This window comes from Triticum aestivum, chromosome 7A (genome assembly GCF_018294505.1).
Source record: "Triticum aestivum cultivar Chinese Spring chromosome 7A, IWGSC CS RefSeq v2.1, whole genome shotgun sequence".
Taxonomy (NCBI): Eukaryota; Viridiplantae; Streptophyta; class Magnoliopsida; order Poales; family Poaceae; genus Triticum; species Triticum aestivum.
In genome coordinates this window covers 545,309,811-545,325,290 of record NC_057812.1, presented here as the reverse complement: position 1 = coordinate 545,325,290, position 15,480 = coordinate 545,309,811, and the positions used below count along the sequence as shown (strand labels likewise).

The 15,480-nt window shown below is 48.9% G+C and overlaps 1 protein-coding gene across 1 annotated transcript; it reads right to left on the bottom strand.

The window, feature by feature from the left end:
• Positions 1-9,634: 9,634 nt before the first annotated feature.
• Positions 9,635-14,483, bottom strand: LOC123148096 (probable LRR receptor-like serine/threonine-protein kinase At1g14390). Its single transcript, XM_044567450.1, has 7 exons — positions 13,020-14,483; positions 12,395-12,528; positions 11,092-11,335; positions 10,792-11,000; positions 10,640-10,689; positions 10,306-10,426; positions 9,635-10,169 (listed from the first exon to the last, which is right to left on the bottom strand). The coding sequence occupies exons 1-7, from the start codon at positions 14,302-14,304 to the stop codon at positions 9,921-9,923; spliced, it is 2,292 nt and encodes a 763-aa protein (XP_044423385.1). The 5' UTR covers positions 14,305-14,483; the 3' UTR covers positions 9,635-9,920.
• Positions 14,484-15,480: the final 997 nt, after the last annotated feature.

Sequence of the window (15,480 nt, the reverse complement as noted above, 5' to 3'; positions counted from 1 at the left end):
ACCTCGTAGGGTGACAAGGATACGTACTACTTCAGAGTGGTACAGTAATCCTGTCTTGGAAGTCATGTTGCTAGACAACAATGAACCTACGAGCTATGGAGAAGCGATGGTGGGCCTGGATTCCGATAAATGGCTCAAGGCCATAAAACCCGAGAGAGGATCCATGTATGAAAACAAAGTGTAGACTTTGGAAGAACTACTTGATGGTCATAAGGCTGTTAGGTACATATGGATTTTGAAAGGAAGACAGACAATGATGGTAAGTGTCACCATTGAGAAAGGTCGACTTGTCGTTGAGATGTTTTTCGACAAGTTCAAGGAGTTGACTACGATGAGACTTTCTCACTCGTAGCGATGCTAAGAGTATGTTGGAATTATATTAGCAATTACTGCATTATTTATGAAATCTTGCAGATAGGATGTCAAAACATTGTTTCCTCGACGATTCTTGAGGAAAGGTTGTATGTGATACAACCGGAAGGTTTTGTCTATCCTGAAATATGCTAATAAGTATGCAAAGCTCCAGCAATCCTTCTGAGGACTGGAGTGAGCATCTCGGAGTTGGAATGTATGCTTTGATGATGATCAAAGATTTAGGGTGTATACAAAGTTTATGAGAAACTTGTATTTCCAAAGAAGTGAGTGGGAGCACTATAGAATTTCTGATGAGTATATGTTGTTGACATATTAATGATCAGAAATGACGTAGAATTTCTGGAAAGCATATAGGGTTATTTGGAAAGTGTTTTCAATGGAAAACCTGGATTAAGCTACTTGAACATTGAGCATCAAGATCTATAAGGATAGATCAAAACGCTTAATGGTACTTTCAAATGAGCACATGCCTTGACGTGATCTTGAAGGTGTTCAAGATGGATCAGTCAAAAAAGGAGTTCTTGCCTGAGTTGTAAGGTACGAAGTTAAGGGCATCCATACCTGAGCCCTTGGCGCCTCCCTCCCTCCCGTGACACCTCCTCCTCTCCCGTAGGTGCTTGGCGAAGCCCTGCAGGATTGCCACGCTCCTCCATCACCACCACGCCGTTGTGCTGCTGCTGGATGGAGTCTTCCTCAACCTCTCCCTCTCTCCTTGCTGGATCAAGGCGTGGGAGACATCGTCGAGCTGTACGTGTGTTGAACGCGGAGGTGCCGTCCGTTCGGCACTAGGATCATCGGTGATCTGAATCACGACGAGTACGACTCCATCAACCCCGTTCACTTGAACGCTTCCGCTTAGCGATCTACAAGGGTATGTAGATGCACTCCCCTTTCTACTCGTTGCTGGTCTCTCCATAGATAGATCTTGGTGTTACGTAGGAAAATTTTGAATTTCTGCTACGTTCCCCAAAAGTGGCATCATGAGCTAGGTCTATTGCGTAGATTCTTTGCACGAGTAGAACACAAAGTAGTTGTGGGCGTTGATGTTGTTCAATATGCTTACCGTTACTAGTCCAATCTTGTTTCGACGGTATTGTGGGATGAAGCGGCCCGGACCGACCTTACACGTACTCTTACGTGAGACAGGTTCCACCGATTGACATGCACTTGGTGCATAAGGTGGCTAGCGGGTGCCAGTCTCTCCCACTTTAGTCGGAACGGATTCGATGAAAAGGGTCCTTATGAAGGGTAAATAGCAATTGGCATATCACGTTGTGGTCTTGCGTAGGTAAGAAACGTTCTTGCTAGAAACCCATAGCAGCCACGTAAAACATGCAACAACAATTAGAGGACGTCTAACTTGTTTTTGCAGGGTATGTTATGTGATGTGATATGGCCAAGAAGAATGTGATGAATGATATGTGATGTATGAGATTGATCATGTTCTTGTAATAGGATTCACGACTTGCATGTCGATGAGTATGACAACCGGCAGGAGCCATAGGAGTTGTCTTTATTTATTGTATGACCTGTGTGTCATTGAAGAACGCCATGTAAACTACTTTACTTTATTGCTAAACGCGTTAGTCATAGAAGTAGAAGTAGTCGTTGGCGTGACAACTTCATGAAGACACGATGATGGAGATCATGATGATGGAGATCATGGTGTCGTGCCGGTGACGATGATGATCATGGAGCCCCGAAGATGAAGATCAAAAGGAGCAAAATGATATTGGCCATATCATGTCACTATTTGATTGCATGTGATGTTTATCATGTTTATGCATCTTGTTTGCTTAGGACGACGGTAGTAAATAAGATGATCCCTTACAAAATTTCAAGAAGTGTTCTCCCCTAACTGTGCATCGTTGCTACAGTTCGTCGCTTCTAAGCACCACGTGATGATCGGGTGTGATGGATTCTTACGTTCACATACAACGGGTGTAAGACAGTTTTACACAGCGAAAACACTTAGGGTTAACTTGACGAGCCTAGCATGTGCAGACATGGCCTCGGAACACGGAGACCGAAAGGTCGAGCATGAGTCGTATGGTAGATACGATCAACATGAAGATGTTCACCGATGATGACTAGTCCGTCTCACGTGATGATCGGACACGGCCTAGTTGACTCGGATCATGTGATCACTTAGATGACCAGAGGGATGTCTATCTAAGTGGGAGTTCATAAGATGAACTTAATTATCCTGAACATAGTCAAAAGACCTTTTGCAAATTATGTCGTAAGCTCGCGCTTTAGTTCCACTGTTTAGATATGTTCCTAGAGAAAATTATAGTTGAAAGTTGATAGTAGCGATTATGCGATCAGTAGAAAGCTTATGTCCTTAATGCACCGCTCAGTGTGCTGAACCCCAACGTCGTTTGTCGATGTTGCGAACATCGGACATACACGTTTTGATAACTACGTGATAGTTCAGTTAAATGGTTTAAGTAGAGGCACCAAAGACGTTTTCGAAACGTCACGGAACATATGAGATGTTTCGAGGGCTGAAATTGGGATTTCAGGCTCGTGCCCACGTCAAGAGGTATGAGACCTCCGACGGTTTTCTTAGCCTGCAAACTAAGGGATAAAAGCTCAATCGTTGAGCTTGTGCTCAGATTGTCTGAGTGCAACAATCACTTGAATCGAGTGGGAGTTGATCTTCCAGATGAGATAGTGATGTTTCCCCAAAGTCATTGCCACCAAGTTGCTAGAGTTTCGTGATGAACTATAACATATCAGGGATAGATATGATGATCCTTGAAACATTCGTGATGTTTGACACCGCGAAAGTAGAAATCAAGAAGGAGCATCAATTGTTGATGGTCAGTGAGACCACTAGTTTCAAGAAGGGCAAGGGCAAGAAGGGATACTTCATGAAACGGCAATTCAGCTGCTGCTCTAGTGAAGAAACCCGAGGTTGAACCCAAACCCGAGACTAAGTGCTTCTGTAATAAGGGGAACAACCACTGGAGCAGGATTACCCTAGATACTTGGTAGATGAGAAGGCTGGCAAGGTCGATAGAAATATATTGGATATACATTGTGTTAATGTGTACTTTACTAGTACTCCTAGTAGCACCAGGGTATTAGATACCGGTTCGGTTGCTAAGTGTTAGTAACTCGAAATAAAAGCTACGGAATAAACGAAGACTAGCTAAAGGTGAGCTGATGATATATGTTGGAAGTGTTTCCAAGTTTGATGTGATCAAACATCGCACGCTCCCTCTACCATCAAGATTAGTATTAAACCTGAATGGTTTATTGAATCTCGATCGTAGTGATACACATTTTCATGCCAAAAGATATAAGATAGTAATGATAGTACCACTTACTTGTGGCACTACCATGTAAGTCATAATGGTACAAAACGCATGAAGAAGCTCCATGTTGATGGATCTTTGGACTCACTCATTTTTGAAAAGGTTTGAGACATGCGAACCATGTCTATTGGTATATATGCATGAAGAAACTCGATGCAAATGGACCGTTTGAACTCACTTGATTTTGAATCACTTGAGATATGCAAATCATACCACATGGGCAAGATGACTGAAAAGCCTCGTTTTCAGTAAGATGGAACAAGATAGCAACTTGTTGGAAGTAACACATTTTGATGTGTCCAATCCAATGAGTGCTGAGGCATGCAGTGAATATCATTATGATCTTACTTCACAGATGATTCGAGTAGATGTTGAGAATATTTACTTGATGAAACACAAGTCTGAATTATTGAATGGTTCAAGTAATTTCAGAGTGAAATAGAAGATCATTGTGACAAGAGGATAAAATGTCTATGATATGATCATAGAGATGAATATCTGAGTTACGAGTTTTGGCACACAATTAAGACATTGCGGAAATTGTTTCGCAATTAATACCGCCTGGAACACCATAGTGTGATGGTGTGTCCGAACATCATAGTTGCACCCTATTGGATATGGTGCGTACCATGATGTCTCTTATCGAATTACCACTATTGTTCATGGGTTAGGCATTAGAGACAACCACATTCACTTTAAATAGGGCACCACGTAATTCCGTTGAGATGACACCGTATGAATTATGGTTTAGAGAAACCTAAGTTGTCGTTTCTTAAAGGTTTGGGGCTGCGACGCTTATGTGAAAAAGTTTCAGGATTAAGCTCGAACCCAAAGCGGATAAAATGCATCTTCATAGGACACCCAAAACAGTTGGGTATACCTCCTAATTCAGATCCGAAAGCAATATGGATTGTTTCTTGAATCGGGTCCTTTCTCGAGGAAAGGTTTCTCTCGAAAGAGTTGAGTGGGAGGATGGTGGAGACTTGATGAGGTTATTGAACCGTCTCTTCAACTAGTGTGTGGCAGGGCACAGGGAGTTGTTCCTGTGGCACCTACACCAATTGAAGTGGAAGCTTATGATATTGATCATGAAACTTCGGATCGAGTCACTCCCAAACCTCGTAGGATGACAAGGATGCGTACTACTTCAGAGTGGTACGTAATCCTGTCTTGAAGGTCATGTTGCTAGACAACAATGAACCTACGAGCTATGGAGAAGCGATGGTGGGCCCGAATTCCGACAAATGGTTAGAAGCCATGAAATCCGAGATAGTATCCATATATCAGAACAAAGCATGGACTTTGATGGACTTGCCCGATGATCGGCAATCCATTGAGATAAATGGATCTTTTAAGAAGAAGACGGACGTGGATGGTAATGTCACCATCTATGAAGCTCGACTTGTGGCGAAGTGTTTTCCGACAAGTTCAAGGAGTTGACTACGATGAGATTTTCTCACTCGTAGCGATGCTTAAAGTCCGTCGGATTCATGTTAGCATTAGCTGTATTTATGAAATCTGGCAAATGGATGTCAAAACGAGTTTCCTTACCAGTTTTCGTGAGGAAAGGTTGTATGTAATACAATCAGAAAGTTTTTGTCGATCCTAAGGATGCTAAAAGGTATGCTAGCTCCAGCGATCCTTTTAAGGACTGGAGTAAGCATCTCAGAGTTGGAATGTACGCTTTGATGAGATGATCAAAGATTTTGGATTTATACAAAGTTTATAAGAAACTTGTATTTCCAAAGAAGTGAGTGGGAGCACTATAGAATTTCTGATGAGTATATGTTCTTAACATATTGATGATCAGAGATGATGTAGAATTTCTAGAAAGCATATAGGGTTATTTTTGAAAGTGTTTTTCATTAGAAAGCCTGGATTAAGCTACTTGAACATTGAGCATCAAGATCTATAAGGATAGATCAAAATGCTTAATAATACTTTCAAATGAGCACATAACTTAACATGATCTTGAAGGTGTTCAAGATGGACCAGTCAAAGAAGGAGTTCTTGCCTGAGTTGTAAGGTACGAAGTTAAGACTTAAAGCTCGACCACGGCAGAATAGAGAGAAAGGACGAAGGTCGTCCCCTATGCTTAAGACGTAGGCTCTTCAGTATGCTATGCTGTGTACCGCACCTGAAGTGTGCCTTTCCATGAGTCAGTCAAGGGGTACAAGAGTGATCCAAGAATGGCTCACAGGACAGCGGTCAAAGTTATCCTTAGTAACTAGTGGACTAAGGAATTTTCTCGATTATGGAGGTGGTAAAAGAGTTCGTCGTAAAGGTTACGACGATGCAAGCTTGACACCTATCCAGATAGCTCTGAGTAGAGAGACCGGATACATATAATGGAGCAATAATTTAGAATAGCTCCAAGTAGAACAGTTGTTTGGAATAGCTCCAAATAGAGCGTGGTAGCTGCATCTAGGAGATGACATAGAGATTTGTAAAGCACACACGGATCTGAAAGGTTCAGACCTGTTGACTAAAACCTCTCTCACAAGCAACATGATCAAACATAAAACTCATTGAGTGTTGATCACATAGTGATGTGAACTAGACTACTGACTCTAGTAAACTCTTGGGTATTAGTCACATGGCGATGTGACCTGTGAGTGTTAATCACATGGCGATGTGAACTAGATTATTGACTCTAGTGCAAGTGGGAGACTGTTGGAAATATGCCCTAGAGGCAATAATAAAAGTATTATTATTATATTTCCTTGTTCATGATAATTGTCTTTTATTCATGCTATAACTGTATTATCCGGAAATCGTAATACACGTGTGAATACATAGACCACAATATGTCCCTAGTGAGCCTCTAGTTGACTAGCTCGTTGTGATCAACAGATAGTCATGGTTTCCTGGCTATGGACATTGGATGTCGTTGATGACGGGATCACATCATTAGGAGAATGATGTGATGGACAAGACCCAATCCTAAGACTAGCATAAAAGATCGTGTAGTTCATTTGCTAGAGCTTTGCCAATGTCAAGTATCTCTTCCTTTGACCATGAGATCGTGTAACTCCTGGATACCGTAGGAATGCTTTGGGTGTATCAAACGTCACAACGTAACTGGGTGACTATAAAGGTGCACTACAGGTATCTCCGAAAGTATCTATTGTTTTATGCGGATCGAGACTGGGATTTGTCACTCCGTGTAAACGGAGAGGTATCTCTGGGCCCACTCGGTAGGACATCATCATATGCGCAATGTGACCAAGGAGTTGATCACGGGATGATGTGTTACGGAACGAGTAAAGTGACTTGCCGGTAACGAGATTGAACAAGGTATCGGTATACCGACGATCGAATCTCGGGCAAGTAACATACCGATAGACAAAGGGAATTGAATACGAGATCGATTGAGTCCTTGACATCGTGGTTCATCCGATGAGATCATCGTGGAACATGTGGGAGCCAACATGGGTATCCAGATCCCGCTGTTGGTTATTGACCGGAGAACGTCTCGGTCATGTCTGCATGTCTCCCGAACCCGTAGGGTCTACACACTTAAGGTTCGATGACGCTAGGGTTATAAAGGAAGCTTGTATGTGGTTACCGAATGTTGTTCGGAGTCCCGGATGAGATCCCGGACGTCACGAGGAGTTCCGGAATGGTCCGAAGGTAAAGATTTATATATAGGAAGTCCTGTTTCGGCCATCGGGACAAGTTTCGGGGTCATCGGTATTGTACCGGGACCACCGGAAGGGTCCCGGGGGCCCACCGGGTGGGGCCACCTGCCCCGGGGGCCACATGGGCTGTAGGGGGTGCGCCTTGGCCTACATGGGCCAAGGGCACCAGCCCCAAGAGGCCCATGCGCCTAGGGAACCCTAGAGGGAAGAGTCCTCAAGGGGGAAGGCACCTCCGAGGTGCCTTGGGGAGGATGGACTCCTCCCCCCCCTCTTGGCCGCACCCCAAAACCCATCTAGGGCTGGCCGCCGCCCCTAGGGGGTGGGAAAACCCTAAAGGGGGCGCAGCCCCCTTCCCCCCTATATATATTGAGGCATGGGGCTGCCCATAATACGCGATTTGATCTCTCGTTGGTGCAGCCCTGCCCCTCTCCCTCCTCCTCTTCTCCCATGGTGCTTGGCGAAGCCCTGCGGGATTGCCACGCTCCTCCACCACCACCACGCTGTTGTGCTGCTGTTGGATGGAGTCTTCCTCAACCTCTCCCTCTCTCCTTGCTGGATCAAGGCGTGGGAGACGTCACCGGGCTGTACGTGTGTTGAACGCGGAGGTGCCGTCCGTTCGGCACTTGGTCATCGGTGATTTGAATCATGACGAGTACGACTCCATCAACCCCGTTCACTTGAATGCTTCCGCTTAGCGATCTACAAGGGTATGTAGATGCACTCTCCTTCTACTCGTTGCTGGTCTCTCCATAGATAGATCTTGGTGACACGTAGGAAAATTTTGAATTTCTGCTACGTTCCCCAACAGTAGAAGGGGTCGTCGACCGTTGGCGTTGGGGTTGGCATTCCGTCAAACAAGACGCGGGGGGCCGGCATGGTGGCCGTGAACGGTGCCCATGCCTACTTTCTTTGCATCTCGGCGGCTGGCCGGCCGCCGCTGCTGGACCCAGGCATGACGTTGAGGTCGATGACGGCCGCGGGGCGCGGTGTCGACGGCGCGAACAAGCCCACGTCTAACAACCCCGAGAAACGGGTCTGGCCGTCGTGCCTTGGCGGAGGAAAGCCGGGCGACATGGGCGCGGTGCGCGAGGTCGGCGACTGGCAGTGCGTAGGCCGGGCGACCGACGAGCCTGTGCTCGCCGGGCCGACGGCCGCTGCAGGGAACCCGGCCGGACGGCCCATGCCAAGCATGAGGATGGCGTGCGCTTTGTTGACGAGGTCCTCCTTCTCGTCGGCCGCGGCCTTGCGCCGCGCGGCCTCCAGCTCATCGCGTTGGGCAGCGAACTTGGCCACGGCGGCATTGACCTTGACGACCGCTCTCCGTTCCCTCCTCTTCGCCGATTCCGCGTCCAACTTGGCGATCTCCTCCGGCGTGCACTCCGACCGCGGCTTCCTTGGCGCCTTCTTCTTCACCTTTGCGGGCGGGTCGACGGCCAGGCCGCCGGAACTCGGCGGGGCGTCGGCCATGGACGGGGGAGAGAGGGGGCGGCGGGAGGGATGTGGGAGGGTTTGGGGAAAATGGCGCCAAATGGGCGTGGGGGGTTTGGTTTCTCCCACCGACAGGCGGGTCAGGGGAGGACAAGCGCGCGCGTCCCGTCCGTCCGCGCGCTGTCCGTTTCACCCCAAAACCGGCGCAAACTTGGGCCAGGGATGGGTCGAAAGCGGACACAAAGCGGACAAAACTCCGTTTGCGCCCGTGCGTTGGGCCGTCTCGTTTGTCCATTTTACCCCAAACGAACAGGGACGAACAGGATAGGGTCGCGCGGTGGAGTTGACGTGAGTGAATGAGCTGGGTTGGCTGTTGTTTTGACCGAGCCGGCCAGACTAGTCGTTAGCGGCCGTTACGCGTGCCGTCACCCCGCGAACGGTTAGCCACGTCACAAGGAGATCTAAAAATTGTTCATCGTTTTTTTGCCACTTTCAATTTTTTTTGGCGCGGTGAATTTTGCCATGGTTTGTAAAGTGGTGATTTTTCACTAATAACACTGCTTTTGTGGTGGTTTTATGGATTTCACTCCAACTCCATGAATGCTTTCTCATCGACCTGGAGGAGGCACCCGGCGGACCGATGGGCTTTGGCTTTGGCAAGGGCCCTTCCCGTCATTTTGATTTGGCGGACGAGTCCAAGCCTCCTTATATCCGCCTCACATATGGATTAAAGGGGAATGATCCCACGGTAATCGAAACACGAGAGCTTATAAATAGCTAATAATATACACTAAATAATACAGCTGCACTTTTAATCGTTTAGACTTAATAATGTACAATAATATAGATGATCGGTAGATAGACAAATGGCAGCACAAGCTAGTGATCTAATGGTTTCAACATGATAGTCCTGGTGTTTATACAACAAACAACAACAAATAAGCTAGTGATCTTTTAAAAAACAAAAACATAAAAAAGCTAGCGATCTAATGATTTCAACTTAATAGTGATGAAGTTTACGGCAACAACAACAACAACAGTAACACAGTAACACACTTCTATATACGGGGGACAAGTAACATTTGCTTCTCCCTTCCACAGCAAAAGGCCAGGCCACAAAGGTGCGCCGCTACAAAAGAGCACTGCATTGCACTCACTGCGCCTGTGATTTGACGCTCAAGCTCAAGCTCTCGCTGCTCGCCCACCCGTCCTGCACCTGCATGGAGTACTGCAGGTTCCAGAGCACGTCGTCGACGGAAGGCCGCTCGCTCGGGTCACCGGCCGTGCAGTTGAGGGCCACCTCAGTCACCTTGCTCAGGGAGTCCACCGCGAACGTGCCGCGGATCGTCGGGTCGGCCATGTCTTTCAGCATGTCCGGGTCTTCGGCCAGGGCCTCGCTCAGCTACACGGATTGACAACACGGGACGCAAATTCAGAATCATTATGTAACAATTTCTTCAGAAGTATGAAGCTCTAAGCTTTTGGTGATAGTATCTTTCAGTGTGATGTGAACATGAAGCTTGAGAACTGAGAGTCACCTGAGCTCTGAGGGATTCCAGCTCGCTTTGCGACGCCGTTGGTTTGCCTGTGATCACCTCGAGAAGGATTTGGCCGAACTGGTATATGTCATCCCTGTCCCCATGTTCTGCAGGTTGAGCGCTGCAGGCAGACAGAACCATAATCATTTTAGGTCACAGGTTGAGCGGCCTAATCAAATCCGCATTCAGTCTTATAGGTTAGGTTCGTATCCTTTGAGTTCCAACAACTAATCATTGGGTTCATGTCTGTTCTCTGTTCAGATAACTAGTAGCTCTGCCCTAGTTCCAGTTTATTAAGTGCGGATGTCACTTTCTTTCTGCAAGAACACTGTACCTGCCATGGTCGTTTTCCCCGTCGACAGCGAAAGGGTTTTCAGAGAATAGCTGCAAGATAAGAACGGTTACAACATATCTGTCCGTTAGGCAAGTGAGGGACTTCACCAATAATCTAAATAAATAAAAACTTGACCAATATTCTGGAAGTACCTTGCCATTCTTGCTGGTTGATATCATGGGGAGACTGAAGTCACTAATTTTCGACGTGAGGGTCTTGTCCAGCAGAATAGTTTCAATGTTGAGATCATTCTGTACAATTTCTGGGGCAGTCACATTGTGCAAGAACTGGATCCCTCTCGCGATACCAATGGCAGCAGTAACCCGCTGCGGCCATTTCAGCATTTCGCGCTTCCTCCACTCTGTGAAGCAAATCAAAGGGTTAAGTCAGATACCTGCAACTATTTGGTTATAGGTGGTAATGGTACATGTGATGCCTCCAGCTATACTTACCGGTAAGGTGGCTTCTTAGAGATCCATTTGTTACGCATTCAGAAACGAGGTATACCGAGCTAGCAACAGTAGGATTTTCCTGGTCATTGACAATGCAATGGCCAATGATGCTAACCAAGTGGCGGTGGCGGAACTTAGAAATTATCTCCATGTAATGGGACAGGCTCTGAGCAGAATACTTTGGCTTTAGTCTGAGACATTTCACCAAAACTCTTGTGCCATCTTGAAGCTGGCCGTTGTAATGCTGTAAGTGGGAAGGAGAATGGGGCAGAAACAAATGATAAAATTAGTCTTGACAAACTTTCTGGAAGAAAACTATACTGAAAACAGAACCATGGTTCACAATTGCTAGAGAGAGAGCTGGTGAATTGATGAAAACAGAGTTCAACTCCACCTGATTAAAAAAAGACTGACGATGCACGATAAACTGATGCAATGTAGTATAATATAAATACATAATAAAATGAACTGTTGTTTGTGTCTCAATTCAATTGTAGACCAAAAGAGTCCACTAAATATCAAGGGAACAATTTTGTTAGTCATAATTATAAAGACTCAAATTGCTAGGATTTGAATTATCCTTTTTCTGAAGTATAGTACATGGTAGATGAGCAGAACCCACACAGATGACACTCACACTACCATGTGCACAAATCTTAATTTTTTCCTACCATGTGTACAAATACGAGTGTGTATTTCGACTTCGTGCACATGGTAGGAAAAAATTGGAGCCGCTACCATCCTCACCTAGTGTGTTGTTCTGCCTAACGCGCCCGTGTGTACTTCGAATATGTGCAATAATAAGGGGTATGAAAGCAATTGAGATTTGAATAATCTAATCATGTACCATCACTGTTAGTGAAAAATGAAAGCAATTTCTCCATGTGTGAAGTAATTAGGGGTATGGAAGTCCACATTTTGCCAGTTTTTTTTTGCAGGGTACATTTTGCCAGGCTGTCAAGCCCCAATAATACAGAGAATTTTTTTCTTTATTTATCAGGTGTATAAGACGTGAACCAAATGCGGCTACCATAATAATAATTACATAAGGACAATAATTGGCAGACCACTATTGTACTCTACTATGAATGGAGATGCTTGAGTGGACCATTTGACAAGATCCCATCTGAACACCTAGCAGAGCTGAACATGCATGTTTAACATGCAATATTTCAACAACAAAATATGTGCATGGCTATGATCAGGCCATCTGCAGTATATGTTGAACCTCTGAATTGCAGGACTGAAGTAACAAAAGCTCAACCATTATGGCTGAAAAGGGCTGCATTGATGCATGGCATACCTGTGCAAGGGGGCTCTTCTTGATCAAGTTGGAGGATGCAAAGTTGTCCGTGGCTTCTTGGAGCTCCTCCGCGGTATATACGCGATACGCTGGTACTTCCAGCGTATTTACCATGGCGGCTTGGGATGCGTGCCCTGTGAAAATGCAGTTCATGTTCGGCAAGGCATGTTATCCTGCAAAATGTTGGCTGATCACTAATACTATGTCGTTGTTCATTGTTTTCCTTTCCCTTTTCGGTTGTCTGACTTTGCATCTTTGTTTTATCAAAGTCTTCTGTGGAACAAGGAATAAGGGTCCCTCCCATGTTCTAAAAACTCAGGGTCTAAGTAAGATCCATAATACTTTGACTTAAGTGAGTCACTAGGCTTGATTCAAAAATAAAATACGCAAGAGGAACTTAAAGCAACCGGTGATCTTCAAAGTTCAAACTACTCCTTCAGTTCTCTTTTGAACCACAAACCATAGATTACTCATTCATTTCTACAATGCCCATGATCTTGTGTCCCCTCTTAAATGAAACTGGTAAAGAGTAATAACAACATGGTACAGATTAACTGAAGCGGACAGTAACAAATGAAATCAAGCAATCAAAGCAAATGCAGGGTGCATTTGTTTATTATCTTACTCTTATCGGCAGGGGTGGCAATCTTCTGGGCCACCTTCGCTGCACCGCCCCCCTTCTTCGCCGGCGTTATCAACGGCGACTTGGGCGAGGCCATCACCCCGGGGTGCTGCTTCCTCACCCTCCTCAGCACCACCACCATCACCACCGCGATAAGCAACGCGCCTGCCACGACGCCGCCCACAATGCCAAGAACCATCCCCACCCCGCCACCTTTGCCCCCACCCTGCTCGGCGCCGCTCCCCTGCGGCGGCGGCAGCAGGGCGGCGAGCGCCCCCGGGCTGCAGTAGGTGCTCGGCCGCTGCAGCTTCGCGTCGCGGAAGCAATTGCCCGCGTCGAGCACCGTGCGCGCCGACGAGTTGGACCGCATGCACGCCGGGCGCGCGCCGATGAGCCGGTTGGCGGAGACGTCGACGAACTCCAGCGCGTCCGCGCACGCCGTGCTCGCCGGCAGCTGCCCGGAGAGCTTGTTGTGCGACAGGTTGATGTGCCGCAGCGCGGGGAGCGCGAAGATGGCGGAGGGGATCCACCCCTCCAGCCGGTTCCGTGACACGTCCAGGAACCGGAGCTGGCCGAGAGAGGCCACCTCCGCCGGGATCTTCCCGGTGAAGTTGTTGTCGGCGAGGACGAGGCTCGCCACCGCCTTCCCCACCTCCGGGAACGCGCCGTCGAGCCTGTTCCGGCCCAGGTCGAGCTCGTGGAGGAAGGCGAGCCCGGAGAGGGACGGCACGGTGCCGTTGAGCCAGTTCCCGGACAGCACGAGGCTCTGCAGCGAGTACATGCGCGCCACCTGCTCGGGCACGCCGCCGTATAGGTAGTTGGCGCTGAGGTCGAGCGCCTGCAGCGCGCCGAGGCGGAGCAGCTTGGCGCCCGGGAGCGGGCCCCAGAGGCCGAGCGCGACGAGCGAGAGGTTGGAGAGCGCCGGGAGGCGGGTGAGCGTGGTGAAGAGCGCGTCGGCGGAGAAGTTGGACGGCAGCGCGGTGCGCCACGCCGGGTCGGGCCGGTGGTCGCCGCGCACGGAGAGCGCCGTGACCTGGCCGGCCGAGCAGGCCACGGCGAGCGACGGCGTGGGCCGCAGCGCGCAGGGGTCGGGGGACTTGACGAGCGCGGCCAGCGCCGGCGGGAAGCCCAGGAGGCGGCACACGCGGTAGAGCGCCTTGGCCTGCGAGGACTGCAGCGTCGTCTGCGGCTGCGACTGGGACTGCGCGGTGACCACCGTGGAAATGCAGCAGAAGAGCAGCAGGAGGAGCGGAGCGCCGGCCCTGCGATGGGACGAGGAGGACGCCATTGCACCTGGGAAGCCGAGAGGTGGGGTGAGGATGTTCGGGTGGCGCAATGCCGGCGCTTCAGGGAGCCTGGCTGGTCATCGCGGCGAGGCCGAGGGGTGGGCAAGTCAAGTGGCTAGTGGCCGCCGTGGAAGAAGAGTGGGATGTGTAGCGCGAGTGCGTGCCAGCCGAAGTAATAAACACGCGACTCGCTACCAGTACAGTTGCCACCGTCGGCCGTCGCTCATTCGCTCCGGCTGACGAGTGGGGTTGACCGCGGTGGGCGCAGGGTGTCAGAGGGGCGAGCGCGTGTCGTGGCGGTGGGGTGCCGCGGAGCAGGTGGCGGGGGCGGCGTCGGCGCCATGTGGCCGCCGCGGGAAGGCTCGATCGGACGCGATGTGCTGCGTGCGCGTGCGCATCGGCGCATGTCACCGGCGCGCTCTTGCGGCCGGGCGAGGTCACGTCGGGGCGGGGCACGGCCACCTGGTGCCTGCAGTAACACCGGTTGCGGCAGTACGGGGAATTAAAACCGGGCGCAAGCGAGGCCTGCGTGGGTTCGCGCGGGGCTCCACGTACGTGCTCGACGGGAAACAGGGGCGAGTGGAGTGGGGTTCTCGGGATCGAGAACGACGGATCGGCCACCGGAGCACGTAGCGCCAGGGCAGGTGGGAGAGCCAGGGCGACGCCGTGTATCGGGTCCGGTGCGCTGCTTGTCCCTAGCCAACGCCAAGCCAGGGTGCCAGTAGAGTAGAGTACGTCGTAGCGCGGAGCGCGCGCTCTGCTCTCCTGCTGATGCCACAGTGGCAGTGCCGATTTGTTCTCTTCTCCATAAACTCAACTGCCGCTCCATACACAAACAGAGCCAACAGGCCATCCAGCTAGCTACCTTCCAATCTCTTGGCGCACCAGCGTGACTGCAGGTGCATTTTTTCTGACGGACATTGTTGCATCTCGCGCAGCTCCCGGGGTTTCTTTTCTTTTCGGAAAAGGGGAAACGTCAAGACGGGATTGAGGCCCTGTTTGGTTTCAATAAGTCCCCTGACTTATAAGTCAGGTGACTTAAAACCAGTGACTTATAAGTCACACCCGTTTGGTTGTCACCCGACTTATAAGTTATCTTCCCGCACCTTCCCACACCAATCAACATCATGCAGGTGGTGGGACCGATGCAAAAGGGGGGTGACTTATAAGTTTTAAGT

Excerpts from the sequence above, each read along its gene's own strand:
- LOC123148096 (XM_044567450.1), bottom strand. The coding sequence starts at position 14,304 with ATGGCGTCCTCCTCGTCCCATCGCAGGGCCGGCGCTCCGCTCCTCCTG. Across the intron at positions 12,529-13,019 it reads TGCCACCCCTGCCGATAAGA|GGCACGCATCCCAAGCCGCC; the intron begins GTAAGATAATAA and ends GCATTTTCACAG. Across the intron at positions 10,690-10,791 it reads CAACCAGCAAGAATGGCAAG|CTATTCTCTGAAAACCCTTT; the intron begins GTACTTCCAGAA and ends CTTATCTTGCAG.